Below are 23607 nucleotides of genomic sequence, written 5' to 3'. Positions count from 1 at the left end.
ATAGACGTTTCTTTATCTGTAGCTAACTTCACACCAAAGGTAATTCCGTAGACTATAGACTTAGGGAGCTCTGCTACACGATATCTATTTTTGCCAAGTTTTTGCACTTTTTGCGTGGCACCGGTATTTTCTCCGATTTGTATCTGTAACTCATCGCACATCGAAAATATTATTATTGTTTTCGTCTAAAACGTTGAAAAACAGTCGAACAAACGAGTATCGTCAGCCAAGAGCTTTATAGTGGCAACATTGCAAGTAATTTTTATTCTGTGTCACTTACAAAATATAAAAAAGAAACAATAATCTTTCACTAAATTCCTTTTATTTTTATGAAATGTTTCCTCGTTTTGTCGGTGGCAAATACGCAAACCGCGTCATGCCAAAAAAAAAAAAAAAAAAAAAACAATAATCTAGTCTATGATTATACAGCAAAAATCGCTCTTTGTGATTGTTGAAGTGATTTTGATATTTTCGTGAATAATTTGCAAGATACACCAACAAAATGGTCTTAGAAAGTACTATGATCTGCGTTGATAATAGTGACTACATGAGAAATGGAGACTTTCTTCCAACCAGGCTGCAGGCTCAGCAAGATGCGGTGAATCTGGTGTGTCATTCCAAAACACGGTCAAACCCGGAGAATAATGTTGGATTACTAACTTTAGCTAATGTAGAAGTTTTGGCCACGTTAACCAGCGATGTTGGCCGCATATTATCCAAACTACACCGTGTCCAACCCAACGGTGACATCAACCTCTTGACCGGAATCAGAATTGCACACTTGGCACTGAAGCATCGTCAAGGGAAGAACCACAAGATGAGGATCGTGGTATTCGTGGGCTCTCCTGTTAATACCGACGAAAAAGAACTAGTGAAACTAGCGAAGAGATTGAAGAAAGAAAAGGTAAATGTTGATGTTGTTTCATTTGGTGAAGATGGTGAGAATAATCCTTTATTAACTTCGTTCGTCAACACTCTGAATGGCAAGGACAATACAACTGGAGGCAGTCATCTCGTGTCAGTACCGGCTGGCGGCTGTGTGGTGCTCTCTGAAGCTCTAATTTCTAGCCCCTTGATTGGAGGAGACGGTGCTGGACCGTCAGGTTCGGGATTGTCACCATTCGAATTTGGAGTCGATCCTAATGAAGATCCGGAACTTGCTCTGGCTTTGCGCGTGTCCATGGAAGAGCAGAGACAGCGCCAGGAAGAGGAGTCACGCCGTCAACAAGCCAATACTGAAGGTGAAACAGGAAAAGCTGGAGAGACTCAGAACAGCAGCATGGAACGTGCTCTAGCCATGTCTCTTGGGCGCGAGGCCATGGAACTGTCAGAGGAGGAGCAGATTGCTCTAGCGATGCAGATGAGCATGCAACAAGATGCACCAGCTGCTGAAGAAAGCATGGATGTGTCTGAAGAATATGCTGAAGTTATGAATGATCCAGCTTTTCTACAAAGTGTCCTTGAAAATTTACCTGGAGTTGACCCTCAGAGTGAAGCTATCCGCAATGCTATGTCTACCATCAAAAAAGATAAGGATGAAAAGGATGACAAAGATCAAAAGGAGAAGGATGGAAAGGGTTCAGGATCAAAAGAGTCATAAATATCTTTGCATTTTTTTTATTGACACATGAAGCTCGTAAACTTTAAAACACTAGACGCTACTGCAGTGTAACTACCACTTGGGATTTATGAATATACAGATGATTTATTTGATTCCTCCGTTTATTTCCATGTAATCCAGTTGAGCCCTTCTATTTTGTCGTATTCTGGAACAACACCATTCACTTTGTTAAACAATATTTTCAGTTACATATCTAATGTATTACTTGCATATATTTATAGTTATACCTTAATTAAACTTACTTGAGTCTTGGAAAAACCCTTTGCTTTGGAATGACTTCTTTACTTCCAATAATTTTTGCCGTCTTTCCTCTTCACTTATTGGTTTTGGTTTCGTCACATCTGGTAATTTCTGTTTTGCTAAAACAAATGTTCATTCTAGCTAAAGTTTCTAAAATTTAAAGATATCAGAATGACTGCTAGTTTGTCCCGCCCATATTTACAATGCTATATGTATAAGAGAGGGGCAGACTAGTAATCATTATGAAGTATAGTTATTTAGTTACCCGACTTCAGCTTTCAAAATGGGGTCATGTCTACTGAGATGTTTGAGTGACATTTTAGTTTCATTTTTGGTATCGAAGTCTATCTGTCTTGAAAAGTCACTAGAGAGCATCCCCTTTTTCACTAAACATAATAAAAGTAGGTAATTGGTATTTACAGATGCCACACTGTAAATCACTCAAATATTATGAGAATTTACCGTTGGCTGGATTTTGCTTCTTATTTAATAGAAGGAATGAACTCTTGATATCCTCTAATTGTGGCCTAAAACCTCGATTGTTGTGATTTGGAGCTGAAAATAATGGCATCATATTCACAATTTTTCCATATCCTTGAACTGTGTGAAGTTTTATTCAAAACCAGGAGGATTCTGAGTCCTCTTTATTAAAACTAAGTTACCTCTATAACAAAGACTACATACTAAATGACACAATAGCTCTATAGTTCAAATATACACCACCTTAGGAGAAGTGTGAATATTTCTAAATTTGTGTGTTGCATAATCAACATAATATTTATGATATTATTTCACATCTTCGTAGATGACCATCCATCCAGGATGCAAAAATATTGGCGTTTGGTTTTCTTCTTACTTTTTCAATTAACTCTAAATATTTTTAAAAAATCGGTCAGAATGTAAATACTTACAACCTATTCGGTTAAAGAGGGGTATAGGCCTAACTTTATCAGATCCCGTCCTTTTAGCATTTTCCTGTATTGTATTTTTTAGTAATGTCACAGATCGTTTTGGTTTCACTATAAAATAAAAAACAAGATCAGATATAAAAAATATACACCAGTCCCAACCATTTTCTTTAGTTATCTTTCTTCCATATGATACTCCTTAGGAACTAGCGTATTTACACAAATTCACACAGGATAAAATCGAGAATATTAGATTATTACCCATTTATGAATGTTATGTAGGAATACATTCCCGAAAGTAAGGATAGTTATGCAGTTAAGAAGAACGAAAACATTCTAGCACATATGGCTTTTTATTACTTAAGAGAAATTCCGATTCGTAACTATTTTATAATATTTTCGATTTCATTCTGCCAAATCTCTAAACTACCTACTAGCTAATTTTATTACCTCTACTTATTGGATATGTAAAATACGTAGAACAAATTCAATATGGTTTTCGTTTGAATGCAAAAGTCCATAACTGATTTAGAACCATCCCTATAATGAGATGATTTAAGGAACAATAACAATCAGCTCGAGGAATGGTGTTCACTAAAATTATCTAGGGCTTTGGCAAACTGCTGAAAATGTTCAACTTTGAAAGATGACAACTAAGTTCGGCAAAGCAATTGGACCACGTCCGCCGGAGCCCTGAGTTGCTGTAACTGCATCGAAATATTTATATTATCTTAACTCGTAACTATAAAATTATAGCCAACCTTGGCTTTTAAAGAGATTAATAAAGAGATTTAACCTAACCTCGAAATATATTGAAAAAAAATACTTTACGAAGATAAAACATACGGTCGATCAACTCAACCTGAACCAAATGGCTATTTGCCAACATCAAAGCGCATGATGAGTCAAATTCGAAACGAAATAGGTTTTTGTCTGCTTCAAAGTTAGGAACATTCTCTGGTAACAAGTCATGCCGTTAGTTTTCATTACCTGGTTTACTTCGATCCGGATTATCATGTATGTTTTGTTCTGGTTTGCGTAAATTATATTTAACCACTTGTGGAGATTTTGGTGGAGTCTGCCTTTTTGGAGAATTTGCTCTTGAACTATTGTTTTCTGCGAGAAATATTAAATTTTTGATTATCTACCTACTTACCTACGAAGAATATACTTATATACTTATATATCAATATAATAAATAATTAATTAATTGAAAATATTTCATCCAACCTTTGTTCATTGCATTTTTCTCCTTTTTATCTTTCTGACTGGCAGATGAATTTGTACTAGTTGTTGATTTTGTCGTGCTCAACCGTATCTTCGAACTAGGCTCTAAAATATAAATGGATTGGATTAACTACTTACCTAACTATCTAATAGCTTAGTAGAGAACGCACGACAACAAGTTTGTTCCGTTCTACTGGACGAAAAACTGATTGCTGTTCTATGTACTCGGATCAATTAACATTATGTATTTTTGGGTTTTTGGGCGCTCCGTTCCCACACATTTCACGCTTTTCAGTGCATAAAATATTTTATGACGTACCTACAAACTTTTCCAAGTCATAATAAGCCTTACCTCCAGATTTAGTTTCCGCATTATTGTGCGTATCTTTGTTGTTGCTCTTCGATGGATTCAGTTTATTATTTTGTGTTGAAGCAGATCCTTTTAAACCTGAAATAATTCACATAAAAACGCCTCTATAAAATTACAAGGCTAGTTTTAACTTTTACTTAGGTAGGGGTATAATAAATGTAAAGCGTAAGTATTTTGTTTCGTAACATGCTTTAAGGTGTGCTGTAGTGATAGCCAAACATATATCAACTATCCTCGTCGTAGGCATCAAAGCGTCCACAAATCTATAGTCTCCTAAGGGATATTCCAGGCTACGTTCCCCGAAAACAATATAGATGGCGTTGTACAGATTTAACGTGATAATTACCTATTTTCTCATTACTCGAGTACATAATTATTCCAAAGTACAATGTAATGGCAGAAGCATATACCTATAAAAATAATTGTTGCTTGACATTTGGATTTGTTTGGATTACATTATCTATACTTAGAACTATGTTGCTTCTTTATTTTGATCAGAATAATAATGGGTGGAAGATGTAATTGTGCCTGGGTGTAATAAAAAGGGTCATCATTTATGTCTGTTATCCATTAAATTAGAAGGTTAAAAGAAGGGAAATCTGTACAACGCCATCTATATTGTTTTTGAGGACCGTAGCCTGGAAAGTCCCTCATTGTATGACGTAAAAACCCCACTCACCCTTAACAGGCGCTGGTGATCTCACAGGACTCTTTTCCGATTTCACATTAGAAACATTAGATATCGTTGGTCGCGTCTTGTTGCCAGAGTCAGGTCGTTTCGTGGCTGTCCAAACAAAACACCTGCGATTATTGTTATCCTCGCTACCCACTGGGCCGTGCTAGTATGGTCGTCCAGAGCCGACTTACAACGTGAATTAGCCGCCATATCATCATATGGATAACAGCTATTATCACTATATCTATCTTACGTTTTACTGAAACGAAAACGCCGTTGGGTGCGTGTGTTAGAAAGGTGGAATCGCTTCGGGAACTTAACCTAAGTAATTGTCTGCCGAACATAGGCCCACCCAAGGAACCCCGGTCTTACGCTTATGGCACCTATTTATATAGGTGCTAATATCCTAATACTTACAGCTTCTTTTGTCTTTTTGTAAATACCTATCCAGTTACAACTTGTGTAATTTAGCTACATACTTAAGTTCAAACTGGTCATTTACAAAAAGACTAAGATTAGCATATGTTTGGGTTTACGGTACTGATATTGACTTCCGGTGTTCGAAGATCCACCCATTATATTTATTATATTTCAAAAGTTATTCTTCAAATTTAAAAATAAGTAGGTCAATAATCTTTGCTTAGTATGTTTAGGATATATGGACAAATCCCACAGCGATAATTTCCTAACTATGGGTATAACTACCCTGTAGTTATCTGTATTACTGAAGAAAATCGTTATATGTAGCAATATGTACGGCCCAGTAGGTCAAATATAAGCTGCAAACAAGTTCTATCGAGGTAGCAGCAAAGGTATTATGAAAACCCATCCTTACGTTATTGGTTGAGCGGTGGAAACAAGACACTGGAAATAGGTAAGTACCCAAATAGGGTAATGATGTGTCTAATGTTTAAAATCAGGTCTCACACCGCAGTCAGTGGCGGAATATCATTGCCAAAGTTTGCAAAATCCATGACAAGGCTTGGTTTCTCAATTTAACCCAAAAGTGGACTAAGAGGCACAATCAGGATAGCAATTCACAATTTGCGTGTCGAAAACGCGGCGGAGCGTTTTGTTCCAGGATCGGTCTATCGGGCATTCTAGTGCCCCTACAACAGATGCTGCTTAAATCATCTGACAGGATGGACAAGACCTAATTAAATCTTCTATCGTGGGGGTTGCGAGAAAGATTGACCTCATCATTGAGACCTCATCAACCCTGATGTCAGAATTATTATTGAGCCGCCAAATACCCCTGACATGACTCTTGTAACAACTACACACTTACATCAGTAAGTCGTAACCGGGACCAACGGCTTAACGTGCTTTCCGAAGCACGGATCATATACTTTCGTACAATCGGGTGATTAGCCTGCAATGTCCTAACCAAACCGGGGCTCACAAAGTGACTTTTGTGAATTGTCCCCACCGGGATTCGAACCCGGAGCCTCTGGATCGTGAGCCCAAAGTTTAACTACTGGACCACGGAGGCCGGCACAACGTAACGTCGCGAGGCCTACCTAATAATGAATTTTTCTGTACCCAAAGCCGCCTGTTGTGCCTTTCCGTATCTATTGTCCTTATCTCTGTATCTTGTATCCATTGTGCTCAAAAAAGTATTTTGTTAACTATTAACTATCTAATGACTGAAATTTCCAAACCATACTCACGTATTTTGGACTTGCTCGTATCGCCGCCCACTGAGCTATAACACCGAGAGTTCTCAACAAGTGCGCCCACTGGTGAAAAACGTCAGTACATTATTTGTCAGTTATCAAGGTACATACCGACATGACCTATCTGCACGAGTAAGGAAAAAACATGGTAGACGCGTTCAGCTGTTATTGCCGCGGGTAAATCGTAATAGGCACAACCCCTTCAACGTCAGCTCACGCCTGGATATATCCTGATTGGGGTAGCCAGAAGTACATCCATCGCTAGATGAACTAAGTACCCATATCTCGCCAAGTTTTCTGATAGACTAACGTGGTAGGTCGTGTTGTGGCTAAATTACTGACGACGTGAGCCCTTATTCTATATATAGGCGATATCCATATTTCTTACAAAATCGGCTCACAGTTCAATATTTAATTTACAAAACTGGTGTTCTTTTAACATCCATCAACTCGTACAGATTACGGGCATTCGTTTATGTAGGTACCTATGTGTTTATCACTTTATATGCAGTTAGGTCTAGGGTTACAAGTTAACAGAGACGTTTAACTTTTCTTTTTCATTCATACAGAAATCCTCCCCCCCCCCCCTCTCTGGATGAATAATGTAAGTACTTTGGCTTTATCTGTCTGCTTAGTACAACTAGCACGAAATAATCTGATACAAAAACAAACCTTTTCTCACTATCGGAGACTTGGAACGATTAAAGGCCATTTTTTCATTCGATTGGGGTCCTGAAAAATAATGAAAAATATCTTGTTATTACATACGTACATTGCAACTTTTAAAATAAAGATATTATGGTTAACTTTGAATTCTATACCTAAAACATAGTTTGCATCGAGTTGTGCTACTTACGTCCGGGTATTGGTTTGGCTTCAGGTTTTCTAATTGGCGGTGGAAGTCGTTGGCTGACAGGCTTCACTTGTCCGGAGTCTGAAAACGTTTTAAAAAAATGTAATTTATTTGGCTGTTTTCTTACTTAAGTTATTCTAAATTTGTAGGGGTTTTAAAGTTGGTTATTTGGTTTCTCTACCACCCAGTAGTGAAGCACCGTTTCATTCCATATCCCGCCTGTTGTACGTAACCGCTCAGTTCGTGCAGCCAGTGGAGGAGGACGACTTGGAGGACGGCAGCCAGGGCGGCGACACCGGCAGCGCCTACCTCAAGAGCAAGCTCACCAGCGTCTTGGACAACATGTGCCGGGCTGATTGCTTCACCAGGGTCAACATTGTAATTATAGAGAAAACATTACCTCCCGAACATTACACTGCCTTCCGAAGCACGGATCATCTTACTTTCGGACAATCAGGTGATCAGCCTGTAATGTTCTAACCAAACTAGGCACCACCAAGTAATTTTTTTGATATGTCCCCACCGGGAATCGAACCCAGGACCTCAGGATCGTGAGCCCAACGCTCAATCACTGGACCACCGAGGGCATTATTCTTGTAAGTAATACTTATATATATTATTCTTACTGGTAACGTGAGGGCCCCTTCTGGCTTGTGGCACTGCCGGAACACTATTCGGTCGACTAGCTGTGTTCAACGTTTTCGAACGAGCTAAAAAAATAAAAACAAAAAATAAGCTCGCATCAGCCGGGTCCCGATGAGAAAACTGTAAAAAAAAAACAATATTGACTGGAATTTTACAATGCTAAACAGGTTTCTGGATTATCGAAAATTCGTCAGGAACAGTTTATCGTAGCATCAGCAGCAAGCATCTTAGGATTTCGTCACAAAAATGGCTGCAAATTGTCTGCTTACTTTTGTGGCCATATCCACGTCTACCCCATTAGGAATCACGGGTGAGAGTTTAAGTATTTATGTATGATCACAACAGCGGCGATACCGAGAGCGTTACAGGGCAGGAACTAAGGGATTCCATAAAACATGCCATGCAACCGCGGGGAATTTTTGTAATGTCAACGGAATTTAAAACTTACTATCGACAATATAAACGTTGTTTTCAGCAGATTCTCTGCTGCGGTCGGTATCTTTGCTCTTGTTGGACGTTAAGCTTAACGTGCGAGCTGCAAACATACGTGTGCTTAGTGCCACAGGGCATAAGGTTTAATTTTATGAAAAACGATAGGTATAGGCTTCACATTGAGATTGATTTTATTTCTTATGTAGAATGTTGTTTCTGTAACGGAAGACGGTGCTGTTGATATAGTTAATTATATTTATTGTACTTAATCGTATAACTGCGGTAGCAAGGGTTAAGCATAATCTTATAGCAAAGGGATAAGGTACCAATATTACAAGCAGGAACTTAATACCTACAAGTCATCATCATCCCCCTAGCATTATCCCGTTTTTCACAGGATCCGCTTACCTAACCTGAAGATTTGACAGGTCCGGTTTTATACAGAATCGACTGCCTGTCTGACCTTCCAACCCGTAAGGGAAAACCTGATCAATACAAAGGTCGCATATTTCGGAAAATGCATTTCTCGGGAATGTGGGATTCCTCACGGTGTTTTTCCTTCACCGCTGAGCGCGTGGTAATCATTTATGATCCGAATATGAATTGGAAGACAAATTCGACAATCATTGGTTTAGGGCTGTGCTGGATTCGAACCTGGGACGTCAAAGTGACAGGCAACCGTTCTATCAATTAGGCTACCACGGCTCTTACTGGCTAATATCTACAAGTATATTTCCTTTTTAATTATAAAATTAGTTATCTAGAATTCGATTGAATAGTAGTAGAATAAAATTGATAAGTAAGTGCATATAATTAGTTACTCACGTGTACTATTGTCCAAATTCCTGGTTCGTTCTGGAGTCAAGTCGTTGCGAATCCGAGGTTTAGGCGTGGACCGTCCGCTGTTCGCAACCACTGAACCAAAATGTAAGTGCGTTATTTATTAGAAAATTAGAGAAGAGAAACTTAGAATGTACTTACCTACTTCACAGCTAAGCCTGATCATTGTTACTACTTATGGACCTACCTACTCCACTCCAATTTCATCAGTCGTCCCGCCATCATGGCTGGCACTTGCAACAGTGTTGAAATATCGGGAGTCTCATATCCCTGATAATCGCGGTAAGAACCCGGTATTATATGACAATAACCGCGTAAACCTCAAACAATGTATACTTACTACTTAGGTAATATAGACGATTGAGTTAAAATTGTTATTACACAATTATTATTATCATAAGTAGATAGATAGGTATCTAGGAATGCCAAGAAATTCCAAATTGTGTACAAACGACTTGCTGGACTCAAAGCTTAATTCATACAGAGGTATCGAAAGTGTTTCGAAGGCGCAATGTTTATAGAGGTTTATCATGGAGTAATCGTTGAACTGAGCCGATCCAGATCTGTCTAGTAAGATTATGATCACAGAAATCTCGACCAGAAACGTTTTAGTGCAAAGTCACATTTCCCGCCACGGAATACTCCCGCTTTCATTAGCTCTTTTAGACTAGATTCATAGGAGTAGTAGGTTAATTAGGTCATGTACTAGGTTCAAGATAAATTATGAAATTATTATTAAGTACTAAATAAAGACAGGCCTAAAACTAACGAACGAAAAACATTTTCTTTTTTCATCACTGGTGCGCAGGGTGCGGGCCAGCACCAACAGCGTCCTGAGCGTGTTTGCGGGTAGGTTTGACTGTCAGTACATGCGCCATTGTTGTATGATGCATTTACTGACAAACAAAAGCTACTAGTAATTTTGTAATTTTAATTTTATTGTATTTTAATTTTGGTTTTAATTTTGATTTTAATTAAATTTTATTTTTATTTATTTTTTAAGTGTGTAATTAATTAATGTAGGGGAAGGCCGGGCATAGTGGATACCTTAAGGTATTTAAGGTTATAGCAGAAAAGGTTTACAATACAAAAACAAAATAATTATCACAAATTAGTCTTTATTTATTGCTCTTACAAATACCAACATCAGTAACCAAGAATATTTAAACAATAATCAACTGCAGTTAAAATAAAAAAAAGTACGATTGTATTCGCTTTGCCCGGTACCCCGGGTAAAGCGGATACAGCACTTGGGCAAAGTGAATACCCATAATCAGTCTCTGAAAATATAGAAATAACTTTGATAAACTGAAACGATAACTTTTATTGACCATAAAATTATAAAATTAAGATTGGCAATTGTCACAGGTATACCCTTAAGTGCCATCAAAAGCAGAACAATTTTCGTGACACCATTGTTGACAAATGTCACATCGAATCCAATTTTCAATTAGTTTACCGTCTTCTTTTATATATATTTTCCTAATCTTCGATGAAAACAGTTTTTTTTATATTTATTGATCATCTGAAACAAGTAAAAGACCTTTTTAGATAATACGTCATCAGTGGATATGGTATCCACTTTGCCCTACTCACTTTGCCCCACTAGGTAAATTTTGAGGTTAACACATTTCATGCAAAAACGAATAATTCTGACTTTCTGTTAAATATACCATAAAAACCTATTTTGGTATGCTACTGAATTAAGACATTCCTAAGAATCAAGAACTAGTAATATAGGAGAATTAATCAATGTACTTACCGCGTAAAATCAATCTTTTATTTACGAAAACACAAATCTCCACTCCGCGGACGGGACACGACGCGGCCCCTCGGTTCGATGTTTGCCGCGTATTAAACCAAGATGGCCCGACGTAATAGTAGTGGTGTGTTGAATTAACATCTAATATTTTAGGAGTAGTGGGGAGTATTCGCTTTGCCCGGGGTATTCACTTTGCCCAGCCTTCCCCTAATATGGACCATCAAGTCTAAAATAAATGATTTTTGATTTGATTTGATTTTCTATTTAAGTTTTTTATGAATTTTAGCCACGAAAAACGTAATAATAAGTCCGACATTTTAATACGTTTTTCTATGACGTCACAGTGTGCTTTTTATAATGCAAATTCCATAGTAATTTCGTGTTTTGACGTTTAGTAAAAGTAAGTGATTTGACTAGTTGGAAACTTACGTCGTGAACTGCAATCAAATCGTGGACGGGAATCTGGAGTAATCTCACTCGGTGCCTTCGACTTCGGTGTACACCTTCCACTGCTTCCAGTTATTGATCCTACACATAAATTGAGTAGATTCTGGTAGGCTTCATACTTAATTTCAAAATTCTTTCTTGCACTAAGGATACCTATGTTGAGGACAACACTATTTTTAGAGCTGTTGGGTAAATCAAGCTCGCTCTAAGCGCGTATCGGTGCGGGGCGGAGAATGTCCCTTCTCTCTCTTTATTTAAGAGCTGCGCTCTTGTCGGTGGAGTAATCGCCTTCATTACTCCATAGATAGGGCGTGTATTACGGACACACGGCACGGTGTCCCTTCTATGCGTTGTATTATTGTTTATTCTATATCCTAGTCCAATAATTAGTTTGCATCTTAAAGTGTCCACCATAGAACAAGGTATACTGGCGTAAAGTATCGTGAAAAACTTACGTGGACCAAAATCAACCGACCGCGGTTGCTCTGCACTGAAGTCGCTGCGCGCCCGCAGCTTCGGCGTAGACCGACCGCTGTGCGTTCCGACTCCTAAGGACAATCGACTCACAAGACAAAGGTTGATTTACACATCACGTCAACGGGACCGAACGAGACGAACGAACAATTACCGTATATATAAGACAGAGATAGAGATAGTCTGTCGTCATCGTCGTCAAGCTGCTCTTCTCGTGCCGTCTCGTACGAAGACAACGATCTCGTTGACATGACGCCTTGGCCAATATAAATCGAGTTTAAGAGGAAGAAAACTAAAAAGAAATATCTTCAAATTATATTGTTTTAGAAATAGCTAGGATCAGAATCAGATAACATCTCAGGAATGAGCTTTTAGAAACTCACTGCAAGATTTGCTGATAAACCCCTAGGACGCTTTGAACCTTCTTTTATTGGAGTATCAAATACCTAAGTGGTCTTCTTGTATCCAACAAAGTTAGTTTCTAACTTTAAATAATGACTTGGGCACTAAATAAACAGGAACAAGGGTTCATCCTAATAATAGGTACTAATTATTAGGAACGTTTTCGATAACCTAATTGGTATTAGCCAAAGCGGAGATGAAAGAAGATGTGCAGAAATCCACCAGCTCAACGTAACTCTGGTTGGTTGATTTCACACCTCACTACCACTTCGATGGAAACCCACCTTAACACCTTCAAAAAGAGATACAAGTAAGTATACGCACGTGTATTCATATCTGATGCTCGTGATCGCTCAGGAGATACCTTCGGAGTGGAGCGACCGCTACTTCCTGTCCCTGAAAAATTCGGTATCTTTATAGCAAGAACATAAAAGCGTCAAACCGTTGAACATGCATGAAGTCTTTTGATGAGAGTGGAGGAAGCGAAAGTGTTTGTCTAGATCTACAAAGGCTCCACAGCATCCTAATACGATTCCATCTCATGTATCGTTCTGGAAGGGGAATTCTTCAGATAAGAGTACTATATACTAACTAGATGACGCGTAGTTATTGAACATCTTGGGAGGCGATTGAGAAGCACTCCGAGGAGACTTGCTCTTAGAGTCCCTCGCTCTCAGCTCTGGAAAGGAAACCGTTTTTTTAAACCAATAGTTTCTTAAGAATTCAAGTTTAAGTCTTTTGACAACTGGAGGTATCTTCGTAAAAATATACATTTCAAAAACTCATTGGCTCAATGCCCGATTTTTTTGTATTGTAAACTAAAAATGATTACGTAGAAATCCAGCCTTAGTGTAAACAAAGAATAACTTCAAAATATGTGTTTCTGTGATCGTTTACAGGCACAGATGCGTTCGGAACAAATCCTTCAACCTAACTTCTTCTATCGTGCGGATTTGTAAAGTCGATGACCGATCTCATCAACCAGGTTTATTATTGAGTCCTCAAATGCCATTACGCGAGATGGTCCAATTTTAGGGGTTTCCACCAAAGCAGTGTGAAATCGACCTGTCACAGCGACAGAAAGTACACATTTTGCTACTCGCTCACGGTGATTGATCGATTCCTGCACGTCTCTCCTCTTTGCTTTGGTAGAAATCTCAGGTAGAAACCAACCCTTAAGAGAGGAGTCTAGAACAGTGGAAATAAAGTATCTTACTAGAAGAGTTGCTTTCCTTGTACCGTCCTCGTGACGGTGATGATGCCGAGCCCCGACAACTGCCGGGCCGGCTGTGCGAATCTGGAAGGGTTAACATTGTCTCGAAGAATACTTGGGGGCTGATATTTAGTTTGCTTACAATTTTTAGTAAGTACAGTCTTCTTATCGTACGGGTTGTGAGGTGGAATACCAGCCTCATCAACCCTGGTGTCAGAGTTATGATTGAGCCGCCAAAGGCCCATGACCTGGTTTATGTAACGATTACTCACTTACATCAGTAAATAGTAACCGGGACCAACGGCTTAATGTGCCTGCCGAATCACGGATCATCTTACTTTTTGGAGAATCAGGTGATCAGCCTGTAATGTCCTAATCAAACTAGGGATCACAAAGTGTGATACGTATTTGTGATACGTTCCCACTCGGGATTTTAACCCGGGGCCTCCGGATCGTGAGTCCAACGCTCAACTCCTGGACCGCGGGTGCCGTTTAGTTTTACATGAAATTTATTCTAAATAAGATCTAGAGCAAGGAAAGCGCCGGAATAGCACAAATACATAAATGACATTATTCTTAGGCAATCTCACTAAAGAATGATGAAAGTCTATTACGCATTAATTTGTTTGAAGATTTTATAATATAGGAAGGTGCTACTTACAGGAGATGAATGAAAACAACAGTACATCAAAAATACGTTACTTTATTCAACGTACTTACATAACAATCATAAACTAGATGCAATTACAATGTAACAAGCTAAAGCATAAATAAAAGGCACTTCTAATCTATCTACTCCTACCGCTCTCCAACATTTTCCATCTTAACGTCTACATTTTCACTTGTCTCTGGTTTGTCTATGGGTTTTGTTTCGTTGTCTGTGGTTGGTTCATTTGTGTTCATTGGTTGAGTTATTGCAGTATCTGTTTTGATTGTCTCTGGTTCGGGTGTTTTTATTTCTATCTTAGAAGTTGTCTGTGGTTCAGGAGATTTGCTCTTTCGGGTAGGGCTGACAGTTGTCTGTAGTTGCTTTGTGTTAGAAGGTGAAGTACCGGCGATGTCGGGGAAGGAGCGGCGCGCTTCAGCGCGTAGTTTCTGGCAGGCCCGGTGCGCCGCCTTCAGTTCCATCTCGACGCAATGTTCCGCGAACATCAGTTGGAGCGGCGCATACATGTGTGGGAGGAGGTCCAGGTCGCTCATTGTTATCTGTGGAAAGAAGTAGATTATTATAATAGATGCGAATAGTCGATAGCCGCCGTGGTTTAGTGTTTAGAGCGTTGAGCTGGCGATCTGGAGGTTCGATTCTTAATGGGAACGTCGTCCAAAGCACTTCCTTGGTGTATCGGAGTTCCGATCCAAACAACTACGTCAGCCCGCAGTGGAGCAATGTAGTGAAGTGTGCTCCATACCCACTCCAGTTGATTGAGGTTTGTGATGTGTATAGACTGCATGTTCGTTTATAAACTCCGGGTGAAAGCCCTCAGCGCTCCCCATTTGTCCGGCCAAGTAAACGTAACGTGAAAACAAAATTGTTCATAAATTGTCGATGTCATGGTTTATTTTGTGTCAACAATAAAACCCACCTGCATATTATCGAAGGCGATGCCAACGCTATCGTTATCGTTGAGTATGTTCGCATTAAGTCGCGGCAGCCGCGCGTACCGCTGACTGAAGTGGGTTAACACCGTGTACTGAGCGTTCATTTGCCGTCCTATCTCTATGGCCTGAGTTGTTGTCGAGTGCATCTTCATACGAGCCTCATCTGCCAACTCGTCTTCCATAGTCGCTTCGTGGATCAGCAGAGTCGAGTCTTGGCCTGGAAAGGATTTTTTTTATTACTAAACATTTGGAACTTTTCAGATGGACTCTTGAATATTTAAAAAATAATTTACGATAAATCTTGTGCCAATGAACTCGACACCTGTCGCCGATGACGTAATTGGTACGCAAGCACATACGTATCGGACGCACATACACACGTGACTAATAATGCTTCGTATAGAATGGTAACTCTCCGCCCAGCACCAATTCATATCGGGCGCCGACCTCACCCCTTCTAGGTCTTAAATGGCAGTAAGCTACTAAGGAGTCAAGGGGAGCGCGCACAGTGTCTATTCCGCTCCCACTGACACACTAGTCGTCAGCCTGATAAGTGACAAGTGTTTGAACGATAATTACCTAGTTTAACAAGCGTCTCGCAGGGCAAGGTGTCACCGGAGTATGTGATCTTGTAGTTGCTGATATGGAGCGCCACTCCGAAGGCGTTGGGGCAGTGCACCACGTGGCATGTGTGCAGCTGCTGTAGCCCTAGGCTGGCCAGGATCGCGGGGGACAGCTCTGGTGTACTGTCTACTAGCTGGAAGAATAAGGTTTTATTGAGTATGTAGAGTGAATACGAAATTTTACATATGACCAATAGTCATGTTGCTATAGGTTGCTACATGTAGGTAATGTGAAACCTGTGTAATATTATCAGTTTAATTCCAAGTTCAGTGACAGCCCTATCGACAGTCTGTCTTAAGTTGCTAGTCGAAAATTAGACTTGTCGACTACAATTTCAACTGGAATCGGATTTGTTCTTGGCCTGAAAATTTGCCAAAGTCTATTCAGTATTATTTTTTGTGCAACTAACACCAGAACAACACTGACACCAGAGTTGATTACATCGGTCATCCACAACACAACAGAAGAAGTAGTAGAACTCAAGTTCGACGACTCAACTACTCACCAGATTCTGATTAGGTATGAGAGTAAACTCATTGCGGATCCTCTCAAACTGCAGGTCATACAGAGAGAGCCAGGACACGATCTGTCCGGGGGCCAGCAGGCATATCGGGTCGGGAGGGTCGCTGTGGCTGATCTCCTCATACGCCTGCCGTCTCGCTTGCAGCACGCCGATTAGACCTGGAGATATATGTTTGTTTATCTTTACGAGATTTTTTATTAGGTAACACTTTCACTGAATGACCACAGGACATCGACATTCAATTCATGATAGTACGACACTTGTGACTACGGCTATAGACGTACTGCCCCTGGACGTGATAAATTCTTTAGATATACTTTTCTGCTTGTCATCTCGGGCATGTCGTAAAGACGACTGCGGGGTTGTGACCACTCTGCCACGATGAACCTTTTAATGGGCGATGGATTGCTCATGTGACACTACATAACACCCGAGAAAAAGTATGTTCGAAGGTATTGGACATTTCCTGACTGGCAGTCACTTCTGTGAAAACATTAAAGTAACTTTAGGTTATGTGAATTGACCCTGGAATAAACAGGACAAACGCTATACAGCTTTTTTGTGAAATGAAACCATGAAATAGCCAATGTAAATTTCCTTACCAATATGATGATCAGCATGCAGATGTGAGATGTAGATGGCCCTGAGCGTCCTCAGGAATGAGTTGACTTTCTTCGGCCCGTAAAAACGGACTAGTTGGCCGAAGGTGCCTTCACCGCAATCCAGCAATATTGAGCGGTTCTCACTGAGAAATAAAATCTTATATTACACGTTTAACATTGGTATTCTGGCAAACCCTTCTGATTTTATTTTACTAAAACGAAAAGGGACGGGTGATTTAGAGATACTCAAACTTAAAATTTTAAAGGAGTTGACATTCGATGTCGTCTGAAATTGAGGTTATCCAAATTAAATTAGTATTTCTGGCATTGTGTAGATGTAAAAAATCAGTTTCAAAGTACCCGCAATTAGTATCGCACCAATCATGATGCTTCGGCAGTATGAGTTCTTACTGCCGTGGATGCGGCGGGCGTCCCAACGGACCTACAAAGCGGTTTAGAAAAACAACTGGTACTCACTCAACATGAATCACGATAGCACTAGTATTTCTAGTCTTGCTGGGTATACAGGAACCGGTCCCGAGGAACACCACCTTGGGATACTCCTGCTGGGAGCCTCGCTTAGTGTATCGCATGCTGTCGACCAGGCGGCGGAACTGTTCTAAGGAACCCACGAAGCCGTCCACATCCATGGTCTCTTGGATGTAGTCTTGTATGTGGAGCTTTGGTTCTGATGTTCTGTTGGGGATGAAGTTGCTTTAGCTGATCATCGGCACGTAAGCTTGTAAGAGTCTACTGCTGAACTAGGGAATTAGGCGTTTAGGTGGTATGTAGTCTTTATTTGATGAATATACCAACTGATTACTTGTTTTATGTTAGATGTAAGGGCCGTAAATCGATACCAATTCTTATAATTATACTTAAGAAATGGTGACTTTAGCAAGCGTACGGTTTTTATTCCAGACTTGGCATTGGTATTTTGAGACACAGTTGAACACAAGTCATGCAGAAGTATATATATGTCGTGGCCAGATCGTAAAATTCATGATGTGATTGACCATTTCATGAAATGTTCATATTTCTTAAGTTGACCATATCGTTGAAACGTCAACGTTTAATGGTTTTTTTTTAATCTTTATTTAAAACGTTTAATGATATATTAATCAACGTTTGGCCATATCGTTCATGTAGGCGGTGTCCGTGCTATGTGGTGTAATAAAATGCGAATAGTCAATTAATTTCTTAGGTTCAAAATTATGTACCTATTCGATATGGAAAATTGTACAATTACACTGATTCATCGATTATAATATCAATCAAGTTTTAAATATAATCGACACTAGCGCCACTACCGGTGGATAATGTTACTAATTTTACGATATGATTGCCGACGTTTGGCCATATCATGAAGTAATCATGCATTTAGTTGCTCGTATCGTTAAACGTTTTGTGTTCATTGATTAGGCCAAACTACATCATGATGTGGCCAACGTGTGATATTCTATTTCATGAAATGGTTATATTTCATGAAATGATCGAGCACATCATGAAATGATCAATTCTATGATCTGGTCACGACATATACATCTACAGTTACTGCCAAGAGTGGCGGCCAGTTGCACTTAATTACCTGTCGAGCTGCCTCTTAGGTCTCAAGTGGAACATTGTGAGTGTCCGTCCAGCGATGAGTTCCGTCAGCTCGGCCTTCGGTTCCTCGCTAGGAGGCCGATGTTCCCCTTTCGGTGACCCCTCCATGTTTATTATGTTCTGGAACTGCGCGAGTGCAATCTACAATACAGGAGTTAAGTTGGACACCGACAGCCATGCAAGCTAAGCTACTAGAAGCGTCTTGTAATAAGAGGGTAAGAAAGAAGTGGATATACTGAGTTATGTAATTATTTTGATTGTTCTTCACAAGAAACATTGGCACATGAAAAAAAAACCATAACCACGAAACATAAATAAAGTTATTACTCAGACTAATAAACATAATAATAAATGAACAGAACCTAACAAGCAATATTGAATAAAAACGCTATTGACTTACTATAATAAAATAGAATTTGCCTCATTAAATGCGCACATGCAAAATATACCCAAAAACCCGCGAACAGAATCTTTCAAAAGCAATAACTTACCTTATTCTTTAATTCTTCCATCCCTTTCAGTCTGATAGGACTGTTGGTCTTTGGTATAGGGGGATGGGCGTTCCACACAGCGGGCATACTAACGTCCTTGAGCAGTGGGAATATGTCAGGGTCTAGCAGGTGCAACTTGTGTTGCGTACGGTGCGCGGATTCCGAACCTAGGCAGGAGTTCTGGCCGTTGAGGATTAGATGGCGCGTTGTCGGCCCAAACAGCGCTAGAAAACCTTTGTACCTATTTAGGAATAGGAAAATTGAAGTAAGTTATACATAATATTTACTAATTCGTCGTATTTTAAAGCTCGAACAACCAGCGTGTCGTTAATATTATACAATTCTATGGTCTGAAATGTAGGAGAGCCTTCACGTTACCAGCATTAAGCATCAATAACTTAAGTCTTCTTCTATCGTGTGGGTTGTGAGGTGAATTCAACCTCATCAACCCTGGTGTCAGGCTTATTGTTGAGCCGCCAAAGGTCCTGACATGACTCATGAAATGACTACTTACTTACATCAGTAGTAATCGGGACCAATGGCTTAACGGATCATCTTACTTTCGGACAATCGGATGATCGGCTTGTAATGTCCTAACTGAACTAGGGATTACAAAGTGATTTTTGTATGTATGTCCACACTGGGATTCGACCCCGGGACCTACGGATTGTGAGCCCAACGCTCAACCTCTGGACCACAGAGGCCGTTAGGAACTTAAGTAAAGGCGATGGATAAATTAGTCGAGTTTTAAGAGTACAGGCAGCACCAAATACTTACGATTCACTATGGAAGACTTCTGGCGGAGAGAAGTGTACGATTAGAGTGGGAATATTCTCTGGAGGGTTAACGCCATTCGCAAAGTGAGCGGAGAACTCACTCTCCTTGAGGTACGATATATTCGGCACGTCTAGCACTGCAAACACATTATAAACATTGTTTAGTTATATATTTATGCACCACTTGAGAATGATTGAAACATAAATAACCTATATATGTCCCACTGCTGGGCACAGGCTTTCCCTAAATCAATCGGAGGAGGTATGGAGCATATTCCACCACGCTGTTCCAATGAATGCCATCAGGTGATAAATAAGAGATAATCAGACTTTACGTGATTCCAAATCCAATATTGAATCAATATTATAATCGTGAAAGTATGTTTGAATGTAACCACTTTCATAACTAATGTGAATAAAACATCAAGCACAGAATCAACACATACAATACTTTACTTTCAGAGTAATTTCCAAAAACGTACTTATTACACAGAAGTCAGTTACCTATAAACACAGGCCCAGGGTCATCAGGCGTCTTCACGTCCTTGGACAAGACGAGCGTGCCGTCCGGCAGCACCACGTCGTGGCCGTTCTTCAGCTGCCCGAGCATCGGACCTGGCTTCACTCCCAGTTCCACGCATTTCGCCAGGTCTAGAGTTCCTAGGCGTTTCTGTGAAGCAAACATTCACATCTTCACCTTCATCTTATATCATCTAACACCAATTTCTAAGAGTCAAATAAATGTTGACTCACCTTAAGAGTACAGATGTATGACACAGTGCAATGCGATTTCTTCTGTAGATCATGTAAAACCTTTTCAGTCTTTCTTTTCATGGGATCCTGGTTATCTAAAATCAGAATAACCAATTATTATTGATAGATTTATGAAGCTTTTTATATTCCTTTACATACTAATTTGTTTCCCACTCAATGTTGACTTTTCTTTTACTTAGAAGGTTGAGATTAATCCTGCCTACTGTCATGAGTACTAATAATATATACACTTTGAAACCATGTCACATTAACTTTTTCGACAAATGCAACTGTGAGTCTCATTAAATGTCAAATATGATACTGCGACAGGGTGCTAAAGTGGGTACATGATATTGCTCACGACTGTACATTCACGCACAAGTCATATTCGTACGAAAATGAGTACAAAGTGTGACCAGCTTTAAATCAATCATATGTATAAAAAATAAATATTAAAAGTATGTTACCCATACTTGATGCAGCCCTGCCTGGCATTGGTTTAGGTTTCACATGCCGTCGAGCTGATCCATCATAATTACGCAACTCCGGTTTGTAGTAGTCTGTGTCATCTCGAAAGAATTCTTCGAATCCCTTCTCAATAGGATCTGCTAGTTTCTGTCTCTTTGCCGCTGGCTTTAGATCTTTTGAAAATATCTCGTCATTGGGTCCTCTGTAATGAAAGAGATGATTTAATAAGGTCACAGTTTTAAGGTACATTCGCAGTTATGCCTACATGTCGGTTGTAACAACCTAGTTGCATTACAGGTGAGACGCGGTAAATAAACCAATTTTATTGAATAAAGCTTATTTTTAGTACATAATAAAGGCAATATATATACATGCAATAGACTACATACAAAACAATATATCAAATCAAATAGTTATATATATCAAATCAATATAAATTAAGCTCCATAGTTTATTGCTAAAATTGGGTGTTAACGGTACTTCTCTGACCCACTATACTCACAGTATCACATATTTAACACTCATAACATTGTCTTCAAAGTCTTCAGAGGGACTGCACTTTGCCATGGTTACATTCATGTCCTTCATTATTACAAATCTCTTAGTGGCACTATAGAGTTCATCCTGTAAGAAAAGTGGGGTCTTAAATTTACATACCAGGCAGACTGAATTCTGCTTAAAACTAAATAAAAATATGAGTTACACACAAGTTATGAAAGAAAAGAAGCTTTGGAATTACTACTGATTTTCAATGACTACCTGGGTTAAATAAGTTATTTTGTTGGATATTTTTTTATAAATCAAAATTCAGATTTTAATCAGAATCAATCTGATAGGAATACACAGCTATAAATAAAGTATGTATATATATAATTCATTTCTTCTAATATATCATAAGATTTTTTTTATGTATCAGAAGAATCTAAGAAGACAAAACTCCTCATCAAATGTCTGTTTAGAATCTCACCAAGCCTTCAGGTCCATGCAGTGTGATGCTGGGCACACCAACATCCTGCAGTGTCAGTGACAACCCTGGGAGTCCACCAATGTTCTTCCAAGTCTTGCTGGTTATGAAGATGTGGTCAAGTCGGGACAGTTTAACCTTGTGCTCATGAGCAAGCCTCTGGGTACATTCCCCGCAGTTGAATAGATACCTACATTCCACAAGAATACATTTCAAAATAGAGGAACTATTGTCTGTAATTTTGAATGTACTGAGTGAATAATTTATTTTACAAAAACTCTTTAGTATTATTTATAAGTTTATATAAGATTAAAAAAAATTATTGAAATTGATTGTCATATGATTTCAAGTTAATTTATCTGAGTATTTCTTAGATTAGCTACTTTTATTATTAATAGCTTATCAAGAAATAAAAGACATATAAGATATTTTTTAATAGTTTATAATACCTTATATGGAATAAGAATAATTCAGAATAACAACATGAATATAGAAAAAAAAATCTGATGCAATATGGTACACACAGAGTACTAATAGTTATGATGCAATGCAACGTAATAAAATTAAATTTAAGAAAATAATGTACTTACATTATAAATTACAAAATTTATTTAAAATATGTATGCTAAAATCTTTGTTTTCTTCACTTTACTTTTAAATCAATATCAGAATCTCAACTTATTGTATAGGTAGAAAATGAGCAGGTAATCTTACCTTTTCTGGTCAGTGAATAAGTACAGAGTGTTTGGGGCTCCTCGTGCTCCGGAGCCCAGGACTTGCAGGTAAACACAACTGGGCCCATACTTCTCACTTTTCTTTGCAATATGCTGTCTTTGACGTTGATTCTCCAAGATACGGGCTGAATTTGCTTTCGGCATACCGGCTAGAAATTCCAGCAGTTTCTTAGAGCTATCCTTCTTGAAATATCTAACGTTTGATAAACTAACTACTCGACTAAACAAAACCCTTTTACCGTACATGTGTTTTGAGGTTATAATCTATGTTGTCGCTAGTTTACGAGCATTCGCCTTAGTTATGTTACGAAATACGGATTTTTTCATAATTATTTTATAAATTCTTTTAAATTTTAGCAATGACACATTTTTAGATTTAGAACGGACTTTCGTTTTTCATCAAATCAAATTGACAACATTCGCATTTTTTGCGATTTTCACGATTTTGACATTTCACAATTCTCGTATCTCATTCATTTTTTTGGAGTACAGATTCAATCAATGTCCAAATTTACATTAAACATTGACTAGTTAGTAGACGATATTGTTTCGCCTGCCAGTGTGCCAAAAGCAATGTATGTCAACATTACATTGAATATGTATGTAAGTTTAAAAATTATATCGTTTAGGTTTGGTTACTCGATAATTTGAGCCAAAAATAGTAGAAATTCTGAGTTACCAA

The 23607-nt window shown here is 38.9% G+C and overlaps 3 protein-coding genes across 6 annotated transcripts; 1 reads left to right on the top strand and 2 right to left on the bottom strand.

The window, feature by feature from the left end:
- The first annotated feature begins 402 nt into the window (after nucleotides 1-402).
- Nucleotides 403-1713, top strand: LOC126368727 (26S proteasome non-ATPase regulatory subunit 4). The gene has a single exon (XM_050012862.1). The coding sequence runs from the start codon at nucleotides 503-505 to the stop codon at nucleotides 1598-1600; it is 1098 nt and encodes a 365-aa protein (XP_049868819.1). The 5' UTR covers nucleotides 403-502; the 3' UTR covers nucleotides 1601-1713.
- LOC126368741 (triadin-like) lies at nucleotides 1602-11754 on the bottom strand. The gene is made up of 15 exons (XM_050012881.1): nucleotides 11680-11754; nucleotides 9474-9563; nucleotides 8665-8751; nucleotides 8198-8281; nucleotides 7575-7652; nucleotides 7391-7450; nucleotides 6713-6781; nucleotides 5046-5150; nucleotides 4349-4444; nucleotides 4000-4101; nucleotides 3760-3885; nucleotides 2773-2880; nucleotides 2324-2416; nucleotides 1864-1980; nucleotides 1602-1766 (listed from the first exon to the last, which is right to left on the bottom strand). Exons 6-15 carry the CDS (start codon nucleotides 7428-7430, stop codon nucleotides 1723-1725), a joined length of 900 nt encoding a protein of 299 aa, XP_049868838.1. The 5' UTR covers nucleotides 7431-7450; nucleotides 7575-7652; nucleotides 8198-8281; nucleotides 8665-8751; nucleotides 9474-9563; nucleotides 11680-11754; the 3' UTR covers nucleotides 1602-1722.
- A 2719-nt stretch (nucleotides 11755-14473) lies between these two features.
- Nucleotides 14474-23380, bottom strand: LOC126368694 (ribonuclease Z, mitochondrial). 4 transcript variants are annotated; one of them, XM_050012809.1, is made up of 16 exons: nucleotides 23170-23379; nucleotides 22906-23074; nucleotides 22195-22381; nucleotides 21730-21851; nucleotides 21227-21429; nucleotides 20760-20854; nucleotides 20511-20676; nucleotides 20008-20143; nucleotides 19231-19471; nucleotides 18723-18880; nucleotides 17612-17830; nucleotides 17135-17277; nucleotides 16515-16690; nucleotides 15965-16142; nucleotides 15370-15602; nucleotides 14474-14992 (listed from the first exon to the last, which is right to left on the bottom strand). In XM_050012809.1, the coding sequence occupies exons 2-16, from the start codon at nucleotides 23067-23069 to the stop codon at nucleotides 14585-14587; spliced, it is 2829 nt and encodes a 942-aa protein (XP_049868766.1). In that variant the 5' UTR covers nucleotides 23070-23074; nucleotides 23170-23379; the 3' UTR covers nucleotides 14474-14584. The 4 variants fall into 4 exon arrangements, with proteins under 4 accessions (XP_049868766.1, XP_049868764.1, XP_049868763.1 ...); XM_050012807.1 differs by having other exon boundaries at nucleotides 21233-21429; nucleotides 22906-23380; XM_050012806.1 differs by having other exon boundaries at nucleotides 22906-23379.
- Nucleotides 23381-23607: the final 227 nt, after the last annotated feature.

The sequence above is a fragment of the Pectinophora gossypiella genome, chromosome 8 (assembly GCF_024362695.1).
Source record: "Pectinophora gossypiella chromosome 8, ilPecGoss1.1, whole genome shotgun sequence".
Taxonomy (NCBI): domain Eukaryota; kingdom Metazoa; phylum Arthropoda; class Insecta; order Lepidoptera; family Gelechiidae; genus Pectinophora; species Pectinophora gossypiella.
The sequence above is the reverse complement of the archived record's forward strand: the minus strand, read 5'-3'. Positions and strand labels throughout refer to the sequence as shown.